The sequence below is a fragment of the Pinus tabuliformis genome, chromosome 8 (assembly GCF_031772625.1).
Source record: "Pinus tabuliformis cultivar Carrire ecotype Pingquan chromosome 8, CPIR1, whole genome shotgun sequence".
Taxonomy (NCBI): domain Eukaryota; kingdom Viridiplantae; phylum Streptophyta; class Pinopsida; order Pinales; family Pinaceae; genus Pinus; species Pinus tabuliformis.
The window spans coordinates 988,180,768-988,199,336 of NC_142294.1; the positions used below are offsets into that span (position 1 = coordinate 988,180,768).

General features: G+C 42.5%; 1 protein-coding gene across 1 annotated transcript in view; it reads right to left on the minus strand.

The window, feature by feature from the left end:
• The window catches only part of LOC149238728 (sucrose-phosphatase 1-like), a 52,365-nt gene extending 34,107 nt beyond the window's left edge, over positions 1 to 18,258 (minus strand). Inside the window, exon 1 of the mRNA XM_089373168.1 lies at positions 18,075 to 18,258. Within this exon, the coding sequence (XP_089229294.1) occupies positions 18,075 to 18,137 (63 nt within the window). The 5' untranslated portion in view covers positions 18,138 to 18,258. The remainder of the gene's footprint in view (positions 1 to 18,074) is intronic.
• Positions 18,259 to 18,569: the final 311 nt, after the last annotated feature.

An 18,569-nucleotide genomic window follows, 5' to 3' on the forward strand; every position in this document is an offset into this window, starting at 1 on the left:
TCCCCACTCGTCCTCTTCTCAACGAATTGAAACAAGGAGAAGCATTAGTCAAGTAGTTAGTACATTAATATAAATTTGATGAGCTTTCAGCAACTACTCTTTCTGTGAATGATGTGTAATATTCCTAATTAGCCATGGCTAATTGGAATATTCGATTTTGCTCAATTTTGCCTTCTATAGCTATTTATAAATAAAAAGGTGAGGAGAGGGGGACATACTCACTTCATGAATAAAGACACTCCCTAGTAGCACAACGTTGTAACTTAAAAGGTGAGCCAAGGGGGGCCAAAGAACCACGTAGAGGAGGGGCCCACGTAGACACTTGGAGTGACTGCGCAGATGGTGAGAAACACGTGGCAAGAGGGAACCTACGTTGGAGGAGGTGAGCCTTGGGATTGAGAGAGGCCAATGTTATAAAGGAGAGAGGAGCCTCCTCATTTTGGCATTCGATTATGTGCATTTGAGCTGGTCGCTTAGACTTAGAGCACGCTGGTTGTTTAGCTAGTCTGCAGCACTGTTTAGTGCATTGAGTGTCTCTGTTCGAAGATCTCACCCTTAGCCCCAAGGGACTTCGAGTGCCTGCTCGGGCAAGGTATTTCCATCCGTATTTTTGCAGTAGTTTCATCAGCATTTTGGCAAGAGGATTGAGCATCGTGGATGATTGCGCAGTCTTGAGAGGGATGACGCAGTTCTTTCTGGGAGCAATTCTAGATTGAGGTTTTGCAGGGGGATTTGTGCTGGGAGGTTGAGCAAGGGATCAACCCTTGCATATTGGAGGATTTTGGCTGAGTTTCTGGCAGAGTTGTGGTGGGTTTATTTCAGTGGCAACGCAGAGCCTTGAGGGATTGCGTGAGTCCTCAAGGGGGCAATTTCGGGGGTCGGCCATTTTAGAAAAGCTTTCTGGGTTTTTCTAGGTTTCTTGAGTAGAATCTGATTCCAGAGTTTCAGCATTTTCTAAGGAGGGGAACAGCCCAAATCCTCATTTGATTTCTAGCAGCAGCAGCAGCACGGCAGTTCTCCAGCAGCTTGGACGTAGTTCACAGAGAGGCCATTCCCTTGCTATTCTGAGTGTATTTCTTCACTTGCCTTGTGCAAGTCGAGGTGCCATCTTTCTGATCACCTCCTGTACTCATTCTATTACTCAGTATAATAAAATGGCTTAACATTTCTCTCTGCATTTCTTGAGTATCTGCTTATGGTTATATTGTTATATGTTGCACCATTATTATTTTTATCTCTTTGAGCTTTCCGGCTACTATACCACTTGTGTGTTTTCTCCTATACTCTTAGACAAAGTTTAGAAAGGGCCAGGTAGCCTCCAGACCTTGTCCTCTTTTTCAGAGGCGACATATCTCGTAAATGTCCTCCCAATCCATCTCTGGTTGGAGTTTGCTTGTGTTTGAGAAATATTCCTGATAAGGGATATTATAGTGGTATCAGAGCATAGATCTGGCTCAACCTGTGGAGCTAGCAATCTATGACATCCGCAGAAAAGCTCTACATCTATTACAAAGGTAGGAAATACAGAGACGCTTGGCGTAGGTTGGAGAACACCTACGGAGAGGGAGACTGTGTTTCGGTGGTGGACGCAAAACAGGAGGAGCATGTGGTGGACGCAGGACAGGAGGAGCCTGTGGTGGACGCGGAGCAGGAGAATCCGATGGCAGATGATGACGGGAAGAGATTTGCGGACATGCTCCTCAAATCAGTACAGGATCTGTCAAGGCAGATTGAGGTGATGGGGCAGAGATTCACAGTAGTAGAGGCTAGACAACGTGACAGCCCACGGGTTTTCCAGGTTGGTGAGGGATCGGGTGCATCCCGCCATTTGCCAGAGCAGCGTGATACTACTCAGCAGGTGGCCTCACATGCCCCTACACGCTCTACCATGCCCACTTTCTTAGAAGCAGACACGAGAGCCGGAGCCCAGCAGGAGGCAGAGCCCGGTCATATGGGCGATTATTTTGCAGAATACCAGGCCTATGGGTAGGAGTTCAGGAAGGCTCTCTCATTCAGAGACTTTGTTCAGCTCCAACGGGATAGTAGACTTAGCGACCATCACAGAGGGTACCGACATTATCATGATGGTGACACCCACCGTGCAGCTAGTAGATTCCACTTGCCTACGTTTGATGGTTCATCAAACAGTTCGGCAAAGTCTTGGGTGGAGAAGCTGGACATTTACTTCCAGCTTAACCAGATGTCGGAGACAGAGGCCATCAAGGTGGCGACATTACATTTGGATGGTGAGGCCCAGGATTGGTGGTTCCATGGGATGGTTACACTCGGGCATTCCACAGTGACGACGTATGTCGAGTTCACCAAGAGATTGATGGAGAGGTTTGACCGGAGGGATCCAGAACAGCGCTTTGTTGAGCTGACGAGGCTCAAACAGACAGGGAGCCCAAAGACCTACATTACGGACTTTTTGAGGGTTTCAGTGATGGTGCCAGATTTATCCACAGCACGAAAGATCTACATGTATGTTGAGGGGTTAGCAGAGCCACTTCGGGGTCTAGTCAGATCCGCTAAACCAACCACCCTTCAAGATGCTATTAGCAGGACCCGGGACTTACAAAATGTCTTACCCAGGACCCGGACACCTTACCCCCAGCGACAGGATTTTCAGCCTAAGGGGAAGGATGTGAGGATTCTGCCTCCAAAGGGGAATCCAGGACGAGTACAGATTGATGATGATGCCAGGAAGGAGTTGAAAAGAAGCGGTTATGCTTCACCTGTCAGGAGCCGTGGGCACCAAGACATAGATGTGCTGCTGGCAAAGCACATTTTATTGAGGTCTTCTCCGAGAGCAGCGGGGAAGAAGATGAGGAGGATGATGTGGAGGCAGGAGATAGTCATGCCATGCAGGGTCCCTTGCCGCCTCCACCACCAGCAGCAGGTGGTGCAACTTTTGCACCTACCAGAGGAGCCCATGTAGCATTACGAGGAGTTCCCAAGTATTTGACGTTGTGCGTACTGGGGGCAGTGCGTGGCCAGCGAGTATCAGTTTTGGTTGACAGTGGGGCCACCCACAACTTCATCGATGCACAGATGGTTGAGCGGAGAGGTATACCGACAGAAAGCTTCAATGGATTTTCAGTTTTGGTCCCAGGAGATCAGACCATGGTGTGTGCTCATTATGTTCCAAAGTTATCAGTGACGATGGGCACCTAAACACTGACTGACCACTTCTTCATGGTTAATATTCCGGACACCAACATAGTACTGGGTGTTCAGTGGCTCATCACTCTAGGGAAGGTCACTACAGATTAGAAGGCCCTAGAGATGGAGTGGGATGATGAGAAAACAGAGAGGCATGAGAAGATACGAGGACAGCGCACATACCCGCCTCAGACTATTTCAGCTCATCGGATGGAGGTAGTCTTCCGGAAGGGAGACATAGAGTGGGTAGTGGAGCTACGTGCATCGGAGGCAAGGACTACAGGGCAGACAATGCACCCAGAGATACAGTCCATCCTTGACCGGTACAGCATAGTATTTGGGGAGATTCCGCCAAGACAGCCACCGGACCGGTGGTTTGAGCACATCATTGAGCTTGAGCAGAGCATACAGGCAGTGATTACTACCCCCTATAGGCATCCCAAGGCCTATCGGGATGAGATTGAGCGAGCCATTCAGGAGTTGCTGGCTCTTGGGCACATTCGGCCGAGCACGAGTCCTTTTGCTTCTTCCATGGTGTTGGTGAAAAAGAAGGACGGCACATTGAGGATGTGCATTGACTACAGGGCCCTGAACAAGAAGACCCTGAAGAACAAGTACCCCATACCCAGGATCGATGAGTTGATGGATGAGTTGAGAGGAGCCCGGTTCTTCTCAAAGATTGATTTGAGATCTGGGTACCATCAGATTCGCGTGAGGGAACAGGACATTCCCAAGACTGCCTTCAGGTGTCACTATGGGCACTTTGAGTTTTTGGTGATGCCCTTCAGGCTAACCAACGCCCCAGCTACATTCCAGTCTTGCATGAATCACATCATCCGCAGTCACTTAGAGAAAGTTTGTGTTGGTATTCTTTGATGATATACTCATCTACAGCAGGACTTGGGAGGAGCATCTCCAGCACATTGAGACAGTATTGCGCATCTTGGAGGAGCAACAGTTCTATGCCAAGCTCTCCAAATGTGAGTTCGGGTTGACGGAGATGTTATACTTGGGACACATCATAGGAGTGGACGGAGTGAGGGCCCACGAGGAGAAGATAAGGGCCATCAGAGATTGGCTAAAGCCGAGAAACGTGACGGAACTTCGAGGATTCATTGGCATTTGTACTTACTACCGGAAGTTCGTCAAGGGTTTCTCACAGCTTGCTGCACCCCTGACAGATTTGACGAGGAAGGGGGCATTCAGTTGGTCGAATACAGTGCAGCGAGCCTTTGATAGGCTCAAGGAGGTTATGAGCAGTTGCCCAGTGCTTGCGTTGCCAAATTTTACGCAGCCATTTGTTTTGGAGTGTGATGCGTCGGGAGAGGGGATCGGCGCAGTGTTGATGCAGGGAGGTCACCCTATAGCCTTTGAGAGCCGGAAGCTCCTTCCGCACGAGAGGTTGTATTCTATATACAACAAGGAGATGCTGACCATCATGCATGCATTGGCTAAGTACCGGCAGTATTTGGTGGGTAACAGGTTCAGGGTGAGGACTGATCACAACAACCTCAAGTTCTTTTTGGAGCAGAAGCAGCTACAAGAGAGGCAGCAGAAGTGGATCAACAAGATCCAAGCATATGACTTTGACATTGAGTATGTCAAGGGTAAGAACAACGTGGTAGTAGATGCCCTTTCACGTAGACCAGGTACGTTGTTTCTTATGAGCTTGGACGCAGACTGGAGGGCTCGACTCTTAGTAGAGTACTCCAAGGACAGATTTGCATGTGAGGTTCTGGATGGGCAGGTGGCAGGTGACAAGTATAGGGTGGTCGCTGAGATCATCTACTACAGGGACCGGATCTTCTTGACTGAGGGGTCTTAGCTCAAGAAGAAGATACTTCAGGCGTCACATGGTTCACCATTAGCAGGCCATCAAGTGTTTACCAAAACCTACAGGGCCAGTAGAGAGAGGTTCTCGTGGAAAGGCCTCAAGGAGGACATACTCCAGCATGTCCGAGAGTGCGATGTTTGCCAGAGGAACAAGGGGGAGATGACCCATCTCGCAGGATTATTGCAGCCTCTTCCCATTTCGGAGGGGAAATGGGAGAGTATTTCGATGGACTTCATCACAGGGTTGCCCATGGTGCAAGGCAAGGATTGTATCTTTGTCGTCATTGATCGACCGACGAAGTACGCACATTTTTTTGCCATATCCGCACACTACACAGCAGCACAGGTGGCCGAGTTGTTCTTCAGAGAGGTCTTTAGGCTACATGGTCTTCCTAAGACCATCATCAGTGACAAGGACAACCGTTTCATGGGCAGGTTTTGGCAGGAGCTTTTCTGGTTGGTGGGGACGGAGTTGACACCGAGTACCAGTTATCACCCACAGACAGACGGGCAAACAGAGATAGTTAACAAGTAGCTGGAGGGCTACTTGCGTAACTATGTCAGTGGGCAGCAGCGAGCATGGCTGAAGTGGCTACATCTGGGGGAATACTACTACAACACTACTCATCACATATCCATTAGTATGTCACCATTTTATGCTTTGTATGGGTATCATCCTTTATCTTTTGCTGACGTGATGTTTGGTGCTAGCAAGGCTCCGAGAGCCAAGATTTGGATCCAAGAGAGTCAGGATATTCTCCAAGCTCTCAAGGATAATATGGCTACAGCGCAGAACTAGCAGAAGTTGTATGTTGACAGGGGTCGCGTGGAGAGACAATGTGAGGTAGGAGACCTGGTCTACTTACGATTACAGCCATATCGACAATCGTCACTGAAGCAGAAGGGGGCTGAGAAGCTCAAGCCCCGCTTTTATGGGCCATACAGGGTGATACGCAAGATTGGACAGGTTGCATATGAGTTGGCACTGCCCCAAGGCAACAAGATTCATAACATTTTTCATGTATCATGCCTGAAGAAGGCATTGGGGCAACATGTGACAGTGACAGATGAGCTACCACCCAGAGATGATGAGGGGCATTTGGTGTTGCAGCCAGAGGCTATTATTGATACCAAGGAGAGGCAACTGCGGAGCAGGACAGTCCGGGAATTCTTGGTGAGGTGGAAGAATTTACCAGATGAGGATGCCACTTGGGAGAGTGAGAAGATCTTGCAGCATCCATCACTTCAGTTGCTCGAGGACAAGCAACATTTTGCCGGGGGAGACTGTAATATTCCTAATTAGCCATGGCTAATTGGAATATTTGATTTTGCTCAATTTTGCCTTCTATAGCTATTTATAAATAAAAAGGTGAGGAGAGGGGGACATACTCACTTCATGAATAAAGACACTCCCTAGTAGCACAACGTTGTAACTTAAAAGGTGAACCAAGGGGGTCCAAAGAACCACGTAGAGGAGGGGCCCACGTAGACACTTGGAGTGACTGCGCAGATGGTGAGAAACACGTGGCAAGAGGAAAGCTACATTGGAGGAGGTGAGCCTTGGGATTGAGAGAGGCCAATGCTATAAAGGAGAGAGGAGCCTCCTCATTTTGGCATTCAATTATGTGCATTTGAGTTGGTCGCTTAGACTTAGAGCACGTTGGCTGTTTAGCTAGTCTGCAGCACTATTTAGTGCATTGAGTGTCTCCGTTCGGAGATCTCGCCCTTAGCCCCGAGGGACTTCAAGTCCCTGCTCGGGCAAGGTATTTCCATTAGTATTTTTGCAGTAGTTTCATCAGCATTTTGGCAGGAGGATTGAGCATAGTGGATGATTACGCAGTCTTGAGAGGGATGACATAGTTCTTTCTGGGAGCAGTTCTAGATTGAGGTTTTGCAAGGGGATTTGAGCTGGGAGGTTGAGCAAGGGATCATTCCTTGCATATTGGAGGATTTTGGCTGAGCTTCTGGCAGAGTTGTGGTGGGTTTATTTCAGTGGCAGCGCAGAGCTTTGAGGGATTGGGAATTTGGGTGGGTCCTCAAGGGGGCAATTTTCGAGGGTCGGCCATTTCAGAAAAGCTTTCTGGGTTTTTCTGGGTTTCTTGAGTAGAATCTGATTGCAGAGTTTCAGCAGTTTCTGAGGAGGGGAAAGCCCCAAATCCTCATTTGATTTCTAGCAGCAGCAGCAGCACGGCAGTTCTTCGGCAGCTTGGACGCAGTTCATAGAGAGGCCATTCCCTTGCTATTCTGAGTGTATTTCTTCACTTGCCTTGTGCAAGTCGAGGTGCCATCTTTCTGATCACCTCCTGTACTCATTCTATCACTCAGTATAATAAAATGGCTTAGCATTTCTCTCTGCATTTCCTGAGTATCTGCTTATGGTTATATTGTTATATGTTGCACCATTGTTATTTTTATCTCTTTGAGCTTCCGGCTACTATACCACTTGTGTGTTTTCTCCTATACTCTTAGACAAAGTCTGGAAAGGGCTAGGTAGCCTCCAGATCTCGTCCTCTTTTCAGAGGCGACACATCCGGTAAATGCCCTCCCAGTCCATCTCTGGTTGGAGTTTGTTTGTGTTTGAGGAATATTCCTGATAAGGGATATTACAGACTGTGCTAGGCCAAACATGTAAGGCTCGCGAGTCTCACAATACTAGTCTAAGGAATTATCAATGGTTTAATCCCCACTATTATTTAACCTTCAATGGATTAGTAAGTAGAGTGCCTGCTACAAGGGTTATTAATTAGTAAGTAGAGTGCCTGCTACAAGGGGTATTAATTAGTAATTAGAGCGTATTAATTGTGAATTAGAGTAGTTGAGATATTTACCAATAATAATGGTGTATTAGCTCCAAAATTGATGTTATTAGACTATTTATTTTTTGAGTTGCATTTGAGCTTAGAATTAGTGCAAGTGATCTTGCTATTGATACCTGGGATTTTAGATGTAAAGTTTGATAAACCTTTAAGCACATGTTACCTTTGTTCTATATGCAATCATTCTTCTATAGAAGCTTCTCTTCTTTTAGTACTTTTTAAGTGTAGTACCACAGTGACTTCTGCGTCAGATTGTTGTTGACTTTTCAATAGTGTCTATTGGTGTTAGAGTGGTTTAAAATAAGTAATGTTTGATACCAAATATTGATCCAGTAATTTTTCTATGTTCCAGCATTCAATGTTGAAATGTGACAATGAATTATGAAATAATGAGTCAAATCTTTATAAGTTACTGCTAGCTAGTTTTATACCAAATAGCAGTTATGTAACGGAGGAGAAACTCTTATAAAATTGGTGAATGCCCAAGAGAATGTAATTATGAGAATCATTCTTGATTAATAAAGATTTCCAATCCCTTGCCCCATGGATGTTTCCTTGACACACTGTCAAGGTTTTACCACGTAAAATATTGTGTTTACTTGTGTGTGTATATTTTAGTTTCCCTTTTAACTTTACATTTCTTTCTTGCTTGATAAATTGTTGGGTTCAACAAGTGGTATCAGAGCTAAAGTTGAAAGCTGTCGAGTAGGGTTGAAGAACTGAAGAACTGTTGTGATAACTGTTTGAAGAACTGTTATTATTACAAAGAAGTTGTGAAGGACAAAGGAGACGTCGGTTAGTCAAACGCAGCAGAGTCGTCGAAGTTCGGGCTCAAATTCATTGTGCATAGACTAATGCGATGCTCCCTCCGCCGTTGTGGAGGACAAAGGAGACGTCGGTTAGTCAAACGCAAAAGAGTCGTCGAAGTTTGGTTTCAAACTCATTGTGCAGAGACCCTGCCGCTGGACCGCTGGAAAAGGAAGAACGCACCCTGCCGCTACAGCCACCAAGAAATGAAAAGCCCATTGTGGTTTTTTCAGTCACGTGGAAGAATGCAGTGGGATCTATGTCGCTGTTTTAAGATTATCTGGTCTTAACCCTGGAAAAGGAGCCGAGTCGGTTCTCTCAAGTTGAGGTGCCATCGTTGGAGGAACATTCTCCATCGTTGGAGGAACGTTGTTGAGGGGAATGCTGACATAGTGCCGCAGAGAAGTCCGATGTGCAAATTGAGGAACAGTCGAATTTTATTGAGTCGTCTTGTGAAAGACAGAGCCCAGTAAGCAAGTTGTAGATCAGCATGTTTGCAAATCAAGGAGCAGTTTGTCATTTTGTTGAAAGAGGAAGAGGAGACCACTGCTACTGCAGGAAGAGGGTTTCTGAAAACCATTGTGGAAGAACCAGTCGAACACTGTGGAAAAACCAATATTGTTTCTCACTGTAAAATCCAGGTATTTGTCGGAGCATCCTGCATTATAGCAAAACGATTCAAAAAAGTCTTGGATGAATTTCTCCTAGCTTCAGGAGGAATTCTAAACAACTCTAAATGCAGAATATATTGCTGGAATACCCCAACAAAAACAATGCAGCGTATCTCACAAATATTGGAAATACCTTTACAAATAAATTGGAGCCACTTCACTTATCTTGGGCTGCCCTTAGCAAAGGAAGTGGTAAAATCAGAAGTCTGGAACAAGCAAGTGGAGAGAATGAAGGGAAAAATTCAGAATTGGGGAGTGATGTGGCTCAACCTGGCATGAAGAGTGACTCTGATTAAAGCACTTCTCTCGGCCTTGCCTATATATCAGTATGCAATCATTATGGCTTCGGCAAGCGCCCACAAGCAAATGGAATTGATAATTAGAAGCTTCCTCTAGCAAGGAGGAAAGCAAGATAATAAAAAATTCAGCCTTGTTAAATGGGAGCAAGTTACTCTTCCTTATGAAAAAGGAGGTATAGCAATAAGCCTGCCAGGACTAATGAACATCGCTCTAGGGACAAAAATTTTCTGGAGAATGATAAATGGGAATGGCCACTGGTGGGCAAAAGTACTAAAAATGAAATACTTAAATTGTCAAAGAACAAAGCTGCTCACTGAAACTATTTTAGACAGGCCATGCAACCAAATCTAGAAATTGGTTAAAAGGATAATTCCTCTCATTAGAGATCAAATATCCAAAAATCTAGGGAATGGCAAAACAATTTCTATCTGGGAGAATAGAATAATGGGGAAAAAACCCCTTAAATCAGCAACAAAATTTAAGGGGACTTCAGAGATGGGTGGAAGAGCAAAGTTTTAACACTCTTTATTCCATTTCGGATTGGGATCAGAATAACTGGGTAAGATGGAAAAAGTTGGCTATACCACCAAGACTAAAAAGTAAGTGGGAAATTTTAAAAGTCCATCTGGCAGGAGCCGCGCCCATCAACATGGAAGTGCAGGATGACTTTGTTTGGGACCCAAATGGAGGGGATTACATAGTGAAATCGGGGTACAACCTCCTCCAAAAACTCCACAATCAAAATGACTGGAGTCTTTGGAAGGCAGCTTGGAATTCAGAGAGTTTGCCCAAAATTAAAGTCTTCACATGGGCACTTCTCAAAGGTAAAATTCTTACCTTTGAAAAAAAATTTAAAAAAGGAATATAAGGGCCCTCAAAATGTGTCATGTGTCAAAAGGAGGAAGAATCAATCCAACACCTCTTCATTAACTGTATGGTGGCGAGAGAGTGTTGGAAACAGGCAACAAGTCCTTTGGAAATAAACATAAATCCAATGATTCAGTTGACAACTCTTCACAAAAACAGAGATAAAAGCTACCCATATACAAAGGAAAAAAAGGCAACAATAAGTAGGATATGGCAATGTTTTCCTTCAATCCTGTGTTGGCAAATTTGGTTAGCCCGAAACAAATGCATTTTCAAAGAACAAAAGCCAAATCTAGGCAAGATCCTAGCAAAAACTTAGAGCCAAGTTGCAGAGACAATAAGTACAAAAGGAATCTCAAAAATGGACCAGAACGACTTACAACAAGAAGAGAAAGACTGGTACAGCAAAGCAATGTTAGAAAACAAAGCAAAAGCAGCAGCTATAGCAAAAAATAAAGAATTTCACACAAACAAGAATTGGAAATTACGATTGGAGGATAAAGATTTTGCAGAATGGATAAAAGAACAGAAGAGACACATTCTCTTTTTTGATGGAGCTACAAAAAATAACCCAGGCAAAGCAGGGGCAGAAGGAGTTATACTAGATCCAAATGGAAAAAAATAATAACCTATGAATGGAACCTTGGAGAAATGAAAAACAACAAGGCTGAAGCATACAGCCTTCTCCTAGGCACAAGGGTTTTAAACAAAAATGCAATCAAGGACCCTATGATAATAGGGGACTCAGCTATCATAATAGCAGCATTGGATGCCAAAAGGGACTTCAAAAGCATAGCCATCAACAAAATCTATCAAAGGATCAGAACAAGCTTTGAAAGCCTGGGAAAAATAACCATAAAGCATGTCTTGAGAAACCAAAATAAGGATGCTGATAGCCATGCCAACAAAGCAATTGACAGACCAATTGGGGTTGTCAAAGAGAATAATGAAGTTTATGAAGAAAGTATACCATGACCCCCACACCCAATATGAGGATCGAGAAAGAAGATATAGATCCGAAGAATATCACAAGAAATTTTACATGGGGAAAAATAAAAAAGAAGAATCAAAACATCAACTCAAGATGGAGATTGCATGAGGAAAACAGAGAATATATGTCAGCAGAGGTTCTCAACTGTAATCAGCCTTGCTTAGAGCACATGACTCTCATAATCCCAAAAAGCTACACTATATGATGAAACAAGATTCCAATTGTCCTCCTCTCCTGGGCAAAGTCAGCATTAATCATGTCAACCACGAATGCCTGGACCGTAACGGTAATGCAAGTAACAGTCAGGTCTCCAAGTTCACCTGCGCAAGCTCCCAGGCGACCCGAGACAGTAAGGCAATCAACAGCAGCAAGTCTCTCCTCAACAGAGACCAATACATTAGGACCAGAAACCACAAAACATTGAAGAATTGCCGCAAAGAAAGCATGAGGAGACAGATGAAGAACCCTCGCACAGGAACCGTTGGATCCGGAGATCAATGGATAAGGAATGACATCAGAAGTATCGGGAGAGGAACTCGATGGAGGCAGATCAAGGGTCATCGGGCGCTAACTTGCGTGAGACTTAGTCAAAGAGAAAAGGCAGGAATAAGTAGGAGTGGTATATCGGGAGGTGATTAAGCGGTAAGTGGTTTCAGGAGGGAACCCCCCGATTCCACTCACCATTGGACACGTTGCAAGCAGGTGGGGCGAGAATTCCACTTTATCGGGCGGGTATTCCCCGCGCGATTTACCCACCCGAAATCCTTACTCGCCGTTGGGTGAATAGTGTGTGGATCGACAGTAGAGGAGAGTTATGCAGGTTGAATGATCGGCGTTCAATAGTGTCCGTCAAATTTGCTAGAGGAAATCTACGGTGGAGATTGAGCCAAATAAAGGTATGTTTTGATATTCGCGCCAAGGTTGTGGAAAAGCGGAAATTGAGTGCCGTGAGTTTGTATTTATAACCACCTTTTCCAAAGTTAAGTGCGGGTTTTTGGTTAAGTCCGCTTTTTCAAAGATAAGTGCGGGTTTGGTCTCTTCGCAAGGCTTAAGGTGTTCAAGTCACATTTTGTATTTTTTGAAGTTTATAAGAAACAGGGTTGTTAAAGTAGTTGTGGGGACTGCGCTCCCTGTTGTGCTCTACTTTGATCCAGCCCTCTTCTAATTGTACAAGGAACTAGCTTCCTTTCCCCCTTTTTTTGCAATATATAAAAAGTAACCGACTGTGTTTAGACCATAACAAAAAAACAACAACAACAACAAAAACCAAGTATTTGTGCAAAATTATTCCTTTCTTTTGAAAGCAAATCTTTTCCGAAATTCTTTGTTTTGAGTTCAAAAAACCAGTGAAATTTTTCCCAGAAAACTGTAGTAGGTTTTCATTAAATTGAAGAAAAGAATTTTTCCTGATTTTCATTAAATTGAAGAAAAAATGGGCAATTTTTTTTTGGGAAAGGAACAGAATTCTGGAATTCTTTTAAGTAACAGAAATTGGAGTAGGGTTTTGTTCAGTTTTTTTTTTTAAAAAGGAGAAACTCAAGTAACCAAGAAGGAAACCCTAGTTGAAAGACAGAAACCCTAGGAGGAAGGATTTGTAGGAAAGAAATGGCTAAAATGACGAATGCAAAGTTCGAGGTGGAGAAATTCACCGGCAAAAACAACTTTGCTTTATGGAAAATGAAAGTTAGGGATTTGTTGGTGCAACAAGGGTTGCACAAAGCATTAGTCGGGGTGAAGAAGAAACCTGTTGGCATGACAAATTTGGACTGGGAGGACTTAGATGCCCGAGCTCTCAGTACCATCCGGTTATGCCTACAGATGAAGTTCCTTTCAATATAGTAAAAGAAACTTCAACAGCGGGTTTGAGGGGAAAACTGGAAACATTATATATGACCAAATGGTTAACCAACAGAATTTATCTAAAAAGACAATTGTACAGTCTTCGGATGAACGAGGGTACAAAATTGCAAAACATCTAAATGTTTTTAATACAATTATTTGCCAATTGTCGGATATGGAAGTTAAATTTCAAGAAGAAGACAAAGCTATCACCTTGTTGTGTTCCCTCCCTGAGTCATGGGACCACTTCGTTACCTCTATCAGTTTGAGCACAACTGAGTCCTTGGAATTTGATTCAGTTGTGGGAGCTCTGTTAGCTGAAGAAGTAAGGAAGAAGTCCAATGTTGAAACCTCTGCATCAGAAGCCATGGTAGCCAGAGGACGGTCAAAAGAAAGAGGGGAGAAAACAAGGGGCTCTTCCAGGTCTAAATCAAAGGGTAAAAAGTGTAAGGCCAAATGTTGGTACTGCAATAAAATTGGACACCTCAAGAAACACTGTTGGAAACAAAAAGAGTATGATAATCCAAAGAAGGAAGCAAATCAATTTGATTCAAGTATGATAGATGAAGTTTTATCTGCTAAAGAATTATGCATGATAGATGAAACCTTACCTGTATGTAATGTCTATCAGAATTTTGAAAGTTGGTTGTTAGACTCTGGTGCTTCTCATCACATGAGTCCACACAAAAATTGGTTTACTTCATATGAAGATGTAAATGGCAGTTTTGTGTTTATGGGTAATAATGTATCATGTCAGACTGTTGGAATGGGAAATATCAGGATTAAAATGTATGATAACACCGTTAGAACATTAACTAGTGTTAAACATGTACCTGAATTGAAGAAAAATTTGATTTCTTTGGGAGTGTTGGACTCGAATGGTTATAAGTTTACAGGTCATAATGGAGTGTTGAAAGTCTCAAAAGGCGCCCTAGTTGTTATGAAGGCAAAAAATGTCAGAAATCTTTACAGACTCAAAGGAAGTACTCAGGTCAGTGAAGCAGCGATTGTGTCAGAGAAAGAAGAAGAAGGTACTCGCCTATGGCATCAACGATTGGGTCACATGAGCGAGAAAGGTCTTCAGGTACTGATGAACCGTAAATTACTTCCTGATTTGAAATCCTTGAAGTTGGATTTCTGTAAACATTGTGTGTATGGAAAACAATGTAAACAGAGGTTTAAAACTAGAAGTCATAATAGTAAAGAAATTTTGGACTATATTCATTCTGATCTGTGGGGACCATCTCCTGTTGTATCGTATGGAGGTGCTTTATATTTCTTAACGTTTATTGATGATTTCTCCCAGAAAGTTTGGGTCTTTATGTTAAAAAAGAAAGTTGATGTATTCAATGTCTTTAAACAATTTAAAGCAATGGTAGAGAAAAGAACAGGCAAATTAATTGAATATTTAAGAATAAGGATGAAGGAATTGTTAGACATAAAACTGTTGTTTATACTCCTCAGCAAAATGGTCTTGCTGAACATATGAATCAAACTCTTACGGAAAGAGCCAGAAGCATGATCATCAATGCTAACCTGCAAAAAGGAGTTGTGGGCAAAAGCAGTATCCACTGCTTGTTATTTAGTTAACAGATCACCTTCAGTAGCAATTAATTGTAAAATTGCTGAAGAAGTTTGGTCAGGTCAGTCTTGTGATTATTCGCACTTAAGGATATTTGGTTGTGATGCCTATGCTCTTATTCCTAAAAATCAGCGTTCAAAATTAGATCCGAAATCGAAATGTTATGTCTTTGTTGGGTATGACTATGCGGTGAAAGGATACAGGTTGTGGGATCCTATGTCACGGAAGATAGTCATTAGTAGAGATGTAACATTTAATGAATATTTTCTTTTTAAATCAAATGTTGAAAGAATTGAACAAGAACAGGTATCGCCAAATCAACAAATTCAGTTGGAGGCTAGACCTTTTTCCGAAAGTCGAAAGGAAGGAGAGACTTCTGGAGGAAAAGGTGATGAAGATACAAAGGAAATTGTTGAAGTTTTTGAACCAGTTCAGCAACGAGTCACTCTAAGAAGGTCTACAAGGGAAAGAGAAACTCCCAAAAGGAATGAAGATTCTGCTTCATCTTTTGCTTTGATTACTAAAGATGGGGAACCTCTTGTTATCAGGAAGCAGTGGATGATACGGATAGCAAAAAATGGAAAACGGCTATGGAAGAAGAAATGGATTCCTTAGCCAAGAACAATACCTGGGATCTTGTAGAACTTCCTGAAGGGAGAAGTGTTGTTGGATGCAAATGGGTCTTCAAATAAACGGAAAGTTGACGGAAGTATCGAAAGGTATAGGGCGAGGCTGGTAGCAAAAGGGTATTCTTAGGTTGAAGGTATTGACTTTCATGAGACTTTTTCACCAGTTGTAAAACTTTTTTCTATTCGTACTATGTTGGCACTAACTGCATTACTTAACCTTGAGTTAGAACAATTAGATTTTAAAACAGCTTTTCTACGTGGTGATTTGAATGAAGAGATATATATGGAACAGCCAGAAGGTTTTGTACAAGGTCGCAGCAAAAGATTAGTTTGCAAGCTCAGGAAATCATTGTATGGCCTGAGGCAATCTCCCAGGCAATGGTACAAGAAGTTTGACTCCTTCATGGTGAGCCAGAACTTTATTAGAAGTGAGTATGATCATTGTGTGTACTTCAAGAGTTTCAATGGCATATTCATTATCTTAGTTTTGTATGTTGACGATATGCTTATTGCAAGCAAAAGCATGGAAGAAATCAACAGGTTAAAGGCTCATCTCTCTAGGACATTTGACATGAAGGATCTTGGAGCAACAAAACATATCTTGGGCATGGAGATACACAGAGACAAGAAAAATGGTAAGCTTTGTTTATCACAACAGAAGTATGTGGAAAGGGTACTTGAAAAGTTTGGTATGAACAGTGTGAAACCTGTTAATGTTCCATTAGCTTCCCATTTTAAGATTTCTTCGGTTTTGAGTCATAGAACTCATGAAGAAAAGTGGTATATGTCTTGTGTACCATATGTCAACTTAATGTATGCGATGGTATCTACAAGACCTGACATTTCACATGCAGTTGGAGTTGTCAGTAGGTTCATGGCAAATCCAAGTGAAGAACATTGGCAAGCAGTGAAATGGGTGCTTCGGTATTTAAGAGGCACAAGTGATCATTGCATCATCTTTAATGGTAGTGAAGGATCAGTCTGCGGATATGTGGATGTTGATTATGCAGGTGATTTGGACAAAAGGAGATCTACTACAAGTTATGTCTTTACTCTTGCAGGTGGAGCAATTAGTTGGATGTCAAAGCTTCAAGAAACAGTTGCGTTGTCCACTACCAAAGCAGAGTATATAGCTGCTTCAGATGCCAGTAAAGAAGTTATCTGGTTAAAGGGTCTACTTGATGAGATTGGAAGAGCACAGGAAAGAGTGAATGTATTCTGTGACAGTCAGAGTGTTATTCACTTGGCTACAAATCCAGCTTATCATGGCAAGACCATATTGATGTAATGTATCATTTTCTGAGACATGTGATCAATGGCGGAAAAGTAGCTCTCAAGAAGGTCCATACACAGGAGAATTGTGCAAACATATTCACGAAGCCAGTTACAATAGAGAAGTTGCTATGGTGTTTAGCTTCTCTTGGCTTGGAGAAGACATGATGAATGGGCATGGGCAAAGGATTAGGAAAATTGTTTTCAAGGTGGAGTTTGTTGAAATGTAACAACGAATTATGTAATAATGAGTGAAATCTTTATTAGTTACTGCCAGATAGTTTTATACCGAATAGCAGTTATGTAACGGAGAAGAGACTCTTATAAAACTGGTGAATGCCCAAGAGAATGTAATTATGAGAATCATTCTTGATTAATAAAGATTTCCAATCCCTTGCCCCGTGGATGTTTCCTTGACACATTGTCAAGGTTTTACCACATAAAATATTGTGTTTACTTGTGTGTGTATATTCCAGTTTCCCTTTTAACTTCTTTACATTTCTTTCTTGCTTGATAAACTGCTGGGTTCAACATTCAAAAGAACTAACAACAAACATAAAACGTCTCACCGCAATAAATCTGAAAGCCAGTAACGTTCTTGGTAATTGGAAACACACAAAAATTTGGGGTTATGGATCCAGGTTCTCTGAACGGCATCTTGTACTTGGCACTTGGACAAAGAGAGATTAAATACTTTGAGACTTAAGAAGTGAACTTGTTTTCCTCAGACAGAGATGTGCCATATTCTTTCAAGCCCTCTGGCCTAATAAAGCTTCAGTTTTAATTACAATTTTCCAATCTAATCTTCATTGCTAACAGTTTTCTGCTACACCAATTTCTAAGAAGCTGCAAACTTGGTGATTTATTTCTGAAATTATTCAGTACTATCAATCAAGCATCTATTTATGCATGTGAGTGTTGTCTCGCAATGAGCTGAACAGTACAGGAAGTCTGTGTACTTTTAGAACATTTGGCAAGTCTATAGATGCAAATCCCATAGCATTTTACTGCAAAATTACTAAGAAACAATCAATGCAGATGAATGAAAAAAAAAAATTAAAAGGTGGCATCCGATGCAACACCCAAAAGTTCAAACGGGCAGTTAATATGTGAAAGCAATAAACATTGTGGATCTAAAAATCGTCATTTGGAGTGGGGGACGGTGTCGCAAATCTCGGGATCGGCAGCAATTTCACCCGAGAGAAATTCTGTTTATAGGATTACACTGGGTAGTAAAACTCATACCATGGTTTTGTCAAGGTCCTACACAATCATCAGAATTAGAATGGGTAGTAAAGCTCATACCATGGTATTGTCGAGGTCCGACACGATCATCAAACGCGGCGAAGATTCCTTCAATCCCTCCATCGTCTGCTCTGCAATTCAACACAAATTTGCTCCCGGGATTAAGCCTCTTATTTATGGGCGTTTCAACATATGATTATGTACACGTGGCAACAGAGAGGTGTACCCAGTTGGATTGAGGTATACTTCCTCGGCATCCATCAATTTGTTCAGTTTGAATATTCGTAATATATGCCTTTGTAAAGCTCTTACTCCAAGAAGCAAACATGTGAAGATGGGTTGGTGGGTGGACGGAGGAGGGTATTCCTTTAATTACTTCAATAAAGAAATAGAATAGTATGTGATTATGCGTGATGCTCCTACGCAATCTTTATTCTTCACACCTTTTCTTTATATGAATATTAAATGCATAAAATATAAGCCTATAAATAGTGTTAAAATATGAATCATGGGTATATATATATATATAATTTCAATACCGATATGGGGAGATGG